Source organism: Musa acuminata, chromosome BXJ3-8 (genome assembly GCF_036884655.1).
Source record: "Musa acuminata AAA Group cultivar baxijiao chromosome BXJ3-8, Cavendish_Baxijiao_AAA, whole genome shotgun sequence".
Taxonomy (NCBI): Eukaryota; Viridiplantae; Streptophyta; class Magnoliopsida; order Zingiberales; family Musaceae; genus Musa; species Musa acuminata.
Window position 1 is genome coordinate 5,593,443 of NC_088356.1, and position 7,911 is coordinate 5,601,353.

General features: G+C 36.2%; 1 protein-coding gene across 1 annotated transcript; it reads right to left on the reverse strand.

The window, feature by feature from the left end:
- Positions 1 to 2,059: 2,059 nt before the first annotated feature.
- On the reverse strand, positions 2,060 to 6,059 carry LOC135646187 (prohibitin-1, mitochondrial-like). The gene is made up of 6 exons (XM_065165455.1): positions 5,975 to 6,059; positions 5,681 to 5,891; positions 4,882 to 4,998; positions 3,160 to 3,330; positions 2,825 to 3,037; positions 2,060 to 2,571 (listed from the first exon to the last, which is right to left on the reverse strand). Exons 2-6 carry the CDS (start codon positions 5,855 to 5,857, stop codon positions 2,371 to 2,373), a joined length of 879 nt encoding a protein of 292 aa, XP_065021527.1. The 5' UTR covers positions 5,858 to 5,891; positions 5,975 to 6,059; the 3' UTR covers positions 2,060 to 2,370.
- Positions 6,060 to 7,911: the final 1,852 nt, after the last annotated feature.

Below are 7,911 nucleotides of genomic sequence, written 5' to 3' on the forward strand. Positions count from 1 at the left end.
TCCTTACAAAACGACTACTTGTGCTGCAAGATGGAAGAATATTTTGTTCCTTCTGTAAGTTGAGTTCCATGCAGAATGACAGCTTATGTTACCTCATGCATTATAGCAGGATGTTCTGATGAAGATGAAGTTTCAGTCGTGCAGTCAATCACCGGAATTTTTTTCTTCTGGTTCTCTTCTTTGCTGCAGTTCATCTGTAGGAACATTTAAGCTTGTCAGTCTGCTGAGAGCGAGCATAGTTATATTCCAAGGGTAGTAGAGGTGCCAAAACCCTGCACACGAAAAAAAAAGCCAACAAACTTAAAAAAATTGTTAGATCTTAGGTAGCATATCAGCTCAATATGGTGTGGCACATTTGCATTGCATGTATATTGTTCTCCATCTGCTGCTTGCAAATTAGTCTGTAAACCAAATATTTTAGGTGCTTCGCCGAGATGACAGACCAGCTGTCAAGACTCCTGCTGTTGATTCCTAGAATTGTTTACCCTCCCTCTTTTCTCAAATTGCAGTAACAAATACAACCAGTCAAAACAAACTAAATCAGAATGAATAAATTGTAATTCAAGATCATATAAAGGAGTAAGGCTTTCAATGATTTATGTTATCTCAGTGCTGAACATCTGCAATATGCAAAACATCATCTCTATGCAAATAAGGAATTATAAGCATAAGTTTGAAAAGAAGAGGTTAAGCTGTGTCAATTCCCAGATTCACGCAGTTGACAAACATCTTCTTTGCACTATCTACATCTGATAGTGGGAGAGGGACAGTCAAGCTGGATTGCGCTGTCAACTTAATGAAGATACACCTCAGGCTTCAGAGCTCAGGCAACCCAATTGGTCTTGGAAGGTTTATGTGAACTGGAAGTCAAGGATTTGCTTAGTCGAAATAATGCTCAAAATCAACTAATATTCACCATTCAAACATTCCAAGACTTCTGATGTCCTCCTACCCGGTAATTACTCCGAAAACCTACCATAAAAGAACAAAGGGGGGTTTTTTATGGATCTAAAACTTGTGTTACACACATGTGGCTCACCATCTGAAAATTTGATGCAATGGATCTTTCCTTCATTTTTCGCAATAATCGACTCAGAACCATTAATGTATTGAGATATCAGCTTTGCTAAATGCGATACTAGCATGGAGCACATAGAGTTAATTGCACCATTGAAATGCTGATATAATACACAGGAACTCTATGCACACCATGTAATCACCACATTATATCGCATGGTGCTATTGATAGAGATGAGTGAGCGAGTACCCGCGTAGCTTTGATTGCGACCAAGGTGGAATGAGGACTGTCAACGATCCCGACCGTCGGTTTGGGGTCCATGGTCTCGATATCGTCGGCTAGGCAGGCCGCGGCCGTCGATTTCCCGCTGCAAAGCTGCCCGCAGATCACGAGAGCCATCCAAGACCAAAAAGAACCCGAAGATCGCCTCTGACAACAGAGAACCCCAAGCCCTCTGCGATCGGATGAGGGGAAGGAGAGATCTATGCTTCCCGATAGAGAATCAAAATCGAAGAAGAGAGGAGGGAAAGGGAGGTAAAGGAATCGCGCTGCGGCCTCAGGATGCAGAGGCGACGCAGGAAGATAGGGACGGGGGTTTCTGGTTCGGTGGTTGATCGGCCGATAGGTGGATCGAGCCCGTAAATTAGTTATGGATCGGTCGGTCCGTCGTGAACCGAGTGCGGATCAGCCCGTGTACCTCTCGGTTTATGGTTCAAAGCTTGATTTCAAATTGGGTCAGATCCACACGCGACCCGATCCGTAACCATGGGGAGCCATTACCAACAACTAGACGGGCGCAGCCCGCTACATGAACCCGACCCGTAGTGATATAGCCTTCATATGACCCTGCACGTACGAACACGGTTCAACTTCCCTTTCAGTGCAAAACATGAAGGAAAAAAGGCGTTTAAATCTCCATCCTTTCACTAAGGAATTGTGTGAGTTATGTCAATGTAATGCATCTTGATAGGCAACTGACAACCAGAACATTTCCCTGATCTTGACCAACTAAAGGAAACGAATTCCTTACGAAATGACATATAATCAGAAACACAATACTACAAATCTATTAAGAAGCTCATCTACTTCGAATAAGGAATCACTGGACAGAGCAGTGAAGCTCACAAAAACCTTGCAAAGTTTCAAAGGATGGTAGAGGAGAATGTAACAAACAAACATGCAAGTCAAATGGTAAAGTTCAGCAGTTACAGTTTGAGTCCCGCTTCAATCGATGACTTCTGATTTTTTTCTAAATCAAAAAATGCAGAATTGATCGACCCTTTCAAAGCAGGAATTATTCTGTTTGGAGTTTTTTCTCGTTCTCCTGAAGAAACAGGAGGAGATCATGATTCTCATTTCTTCAGTTTGGTTGTGCCTTCAAAATTCAGCTCTTGTAGGTTCAGCAGTAGATCATTGGACTGCAAGAAGACACGGTTTGATGAATTTGCAATTGTATGAGCTATTTCACGTGCAGCTTCAATCTGTCTTAGAGCAAGAAATGCCGGGTTGTTTGCAATTGCTTGACCTATAAGCTGTGCACTCTTAGCCTCTCCCTGTAAGCGAAAGAAAGAAAAAACATTGTCAACCATGTTTCCAGATCATTATGAAACATCTCAATGTACCGCTGCTTCGAATAGGCTTGAAGCTGGTATACTATCTTTTAAGGAAACTACAAAATGAAAGATTGTTAATTATCTTCTTAACAGAGTGTTGAATTGGCCATGCATCAGTTCAGATAAACAGTCCATGCCAACAACAAAATATATTAGTTATGAAGGCACTCAACTAGCATATAAAATTTGTTACCTGTGCTCTTATTACAGCACTTTTCTTATCTTGCTCTGCTTTTTCAACAATGAACTTAGCACGCTCTGCCTCCTGAGCAGCAACTTGCTTAGCTTCGATTGCATTAGTAAACTCCTTCCCAAAGCTCAAGCTTGTGATTGAAACATCATCCAAAGCAATGTTGAAATTTCTAGCTCTCTCGGTCAAGATCTTTCGTATTTCCCGACTCACAGCCTACGGCACACAGTCATATTACTCAATTGACATCTAAAAGCTGAGGTTTTTTTAATCCTTGTTTATGCTAGCAGACATGCCTACCAAATTCGAAATCGATTAATATCATTATAATCTCATACCTCTCTTTGTGTGATCAGTTGGCTAGCATTGTATTGGGCAACCACAGCCTTCAAAGTTTCATGAATAATGGAAGGAAGGACCCTTTCATTGTAGTTCTCCCCAAGACTTCGGTAGATGGTGGGCAGCTGGTCAGGAAGGGGCCTAGTAAGAACCCTAAGCCCAATTTTCACCTGTGCAAAGTATAATAGCATCAACAGTTAAAATGCCAAAACCAACCAATATAAGTGGAAAATACCATACAAAGTAAGGAAGCAACAACTCACAGCATCTATAAACAAATGAATAAATACAACATCAGCAATAGCAAGTGTAGATGAATAAATAACAGACAAATCAAAATTGGACCGACTTGCTTACCAACTCCAATTACTAATATCAGATTCGCTGGTTACAGTACTTGAAATACTAGTGGGGCGACTACAGTAGGCATGCTACTGGAAGAAATATTAAATGCACAGAAAAAAGTGACAGAATACAGTCTATCAAACGGCATGACAGAGTTTCAAGGACAAGACAAAATTACAGTAACACGGTCCTTAGAAAACAGAAACAAAGATCAAATCATGGCATCAAGGTTTATAAACCAATACTCCAAGGACAACCATTATGTGCAATTGGTTCCCCCATTAAAATTTCTTAACAAGATATTTGGTCACTCATCCATCGATGGTTCAATTTACGTGCAATTGTTAAGACACATTTGAGGTTTCTTAGCATAAGATACATATCTCTGTAAGTGCTACCTGCTGGGAGAAAAATCAGGGAGTTTTGGTTAGATGCTGGATGATATATTACATCTGCATGCTTTGACCTTGCTAGATTTACTAAAGATACAATCTAGAAATAATCTTTCCACAAAGATGACATGAAAAATGAATATAACAAAATTGGGGTAAATTATAATTTTCATTGGTGATTGTACATAATGTATCAAGTGTAGTGTGTTCCTCTTATAAGTTAAATGTCAACAACTATTGAATCCAAACAAAGTGATATGTTGTTATGCATGTAAGGGATTAAATTAGGTGAGCTGTATCTGTCAAAAGTGGTGTTTGGCTTGGAATACATCTTTCAATGTGCAAGCCAATTATGAAAAAGCAATGCATTTAGAACCCAAGCTCCAACTTGGTTTGCTTGGTTAGATGAGTTAGAGCACTAAAGCAAGACAGACAAATTTAATATCAATAAGAAGCTTGACATCTTACAGAAACAAAATATTCGATCAGAGGAATGAAGCCAGACAGACAAATTTAAGATCCACAAGAAGTTTTACACCTCACATGAACAAGATATTAGATCATATACTTCAAAACTCTCGTAGGGCGGTGAGGATACAAATTATTAATGTTTCATTTCTAGCTCTCCAGTCAAGAATAGAAGTGCTAATGACATAATAGGAGGAAGAAAAGGAATGGCAAATAACAAAGAAAATTGTCTCCAAAATTATGACATGGATGTATGTTTGCAAGTGAAAAAAAAAACTGACCCATATACAATGCAAAGTCATGTTGTAACATGATAACAACAATGTATAATTCTTATTCCCAACTAAATTAAGCAATCAAGTAAAAGTATCTCAGCCACTTAGGACCAACTTGTTTGAAGAGCATGAAACATAGAAGAGCAGCTGAATCCTGGCAACTGTATAGGATATCTGGGAAGACAACATCAACACTACAGTTCCTACTAAAAAGGAAATATACTAAAAATAGGGAAGTTACCATTTGAAGATCACGGCTCCCAGAAGTACTCTCTACAAGATTCGGACGGGCACGGACATCATAAATGATCGGCCTTTCAAACCATGGAATCATCAAATGTGTTCCCTCGGGATAGACCTGCAGATAAGGTTTGTCTTGTATAAAAGCAAAAGCCATGGTTTACACAGAAATAATTCAAGAAATAAATGGAAATGCATGAGAATTGATCGAAAAGAAGCATAGAACTATAGATTAAACCTAACCTTAATACTGATATGCTTATATATTATCTTAGTACCAGATATGACCATATAATTCATTTTGTAACTGTAAAATTGGACGGGGTGTTTTGATTAAACATACTAGAATCCTGCTGCCTGATGCTTTTGTTGCATCAGATAATCAAATATACTTAACCAATACTACTCAAAGATTTTTTTTTCATAATTATCAAAATCTTATACCACAGTTATAAATCTCAAAATAAAAGGATTGCTAGATCAAGATTATAGGCAAAACAAAATCATTTCAAGAACTAAATGAACTTAATGTTCGATGATGTCATCACAGAGAGCGCATGGTTGCCCTACAATAGCAACTAATGCGTGGTTGACATGTCTCATAACATACAATTTGGAACGGAAAGCCCAATGAAACCTGAAATACAGAATAGAATAAATTCGACACGAAAACAAGTGCTGCTCCATACCCTAAATATGAGAAACTAAGATATGAATATTCTAACAAGACAATGTTATTACTGACTTATCAAAGAAGCACCTGAGATCTACTATCTTTGTGCAATGGGGTGTAATCGAACCTTGTCCTTGATGCCCTCGATGCGATTGAAGACGATCGCACGATGACCGCCATCGACATTATAGATGCTATTGAGAGCAGCATAGACGACGGTGCCACCGATGAGCGCGACCTTCACCAGCGTCGCCGATGCCCCCGAGCCGGGGATGTTCGGGACTTTGACGTTCCTAAAACTCATGGCTGTCACTCCCTCCTGCTGATTCGTCGCAAAACTGGAAATACAAAGACGAGAATCACTGAAAAAGCAAATAAATGGAGATCGAAATCGGTAGAGAGAGAGAGTTAGAGAGCTCACCAGCGGCGGTGGCGGCGAGTTCGGCAGCCAGGGGCTTCGAGGAGGTTTTGGGAGGACTCTTTAGGCGGTCTTCCATCTATAAATACCTCCAGCTTATGTCTTGCGGAAGAAGCAGACGATAAATTATTTCTTTTTATCGGATCTGCCTAGGTCCGACCCGAATCCGATAATGTGGTCGATTGCTATGAATAATGGAATCCGATGATGTGGTTGCGATAACTAAAGAAATCAAGTCGACTCGTCGGTGCTTATGCCACGTCACCAGAATATCTAAATTGTTGGAATATTAATGAAAACACTCTAAATATTTCCTTCACCTGTGTGTCATATTAGTATATAAAATATTGAAATAATAATGAGAAAACTTTAAATTTTCACTTCACACTTGTATTGTCGGGATTCTTAGTCGAGCCAAACAAATAATTTTTCATAAGTCCTTAAATATATATATATATATATATATATATATATATATATATATATATATATATATAAGATATGTAATTTCGAATAGTATCACTAGATGATATATCAATATATGGATCGTTTATTATTAGACAGAATAAATTATAGCAGTACTACAGTGCTTTAGTAAAAGCAAAAAAATTTAAAACCGTTCGGTAATAGTGATGTAGTGCTCCAACGGTCAAATTAATCGTTGGAGCCCTTTTTCATAGTATTTAAACCTTTTTCTCCCGTATTTCATTTGATCACATTCTCGTACTCTTTTAAACTATCTTAAACTCTTCTTTTATCACATTTATACTCTCCCAAATTATATTAAATAATGATTTATAAATTGAATCGAGGTTAATTTGAGAGGATTAAGAGAAAGAACTTTCTAATCAATAGGTATATTTATATAAGGACAATCCATAATGGACCGAAATACGAACCTTGCTCAATATATTCTTCAAAGCCTAAAAAAGATATGTGATACTATTCTTACTTAATTTATATTAATTTTGTTAAACTTATGCTATTACTAATTTTATTTATAATTTAAAAATCTTATTCTAATTTTTTTTCAGATATTTTTGGAGAGTTTTACACTTAAATTAGATGTGTCGCTATGTAAACAGTACAGTACCATATTATATCAAACCAATCTCGAAATATCGATACGGTATGATATATATATATATATTATATTTTATGATTATTATTTTTTTATTTTACTATTGTGTCGCTCATGTAATGTGCAACCCGAAAATGCCTGCGACCTATGAACTTCTTTAGACAGAGCCAAGAAGACCATAGTTTCATCTTTTAATTTTCCTTCTTCATTCTTTTTTCTTTCTCGTATATTTATTTAGGCATCTCTTGGGATTGTGCTCGTGGATAGATTTATACCGTATTGGGATAATTTTTCACCTGCATGAAGGTTGGCAATCCATCATAAAACAACAATTTGTGCCTTCGTATTTTTTATTTAATTTTAATCAAACATTGTTTTATTTAATTTATTGATTATAATATTTTTTATTTTATTTTTAATCTAAAACGAATGATGTATTTTATCATTAAGATGGTGATTCTTGCTATATAATGTGATATTATTTTCATTTAAAATATATTGAAATGATTATTTTCCATAAGAAGCATAATTTTCTTATAAGAAGCATATACAAGCATCTTTTGTCATGAACTTAAATAAAATAGACTATAGTTATGAATATATTTATATTTTTAATATATATTTAAAGAAAATAACTTGAGTGAATGTACAAAATACTCTAAGTGCTTGGTAAATAATATATGAAAACTATATTTTAAATATGCATTGGTGTTATTATTATTATGTAAACTTATATTTCAAAATTTTATTAAATATTATGTTATGAATTTATCATTCTAATATTTTTAATATTTATTCAAAATAAATATATATTTTTTAATAAGAAAAATATAATCTTACAAAATTTTTGTATAACCTA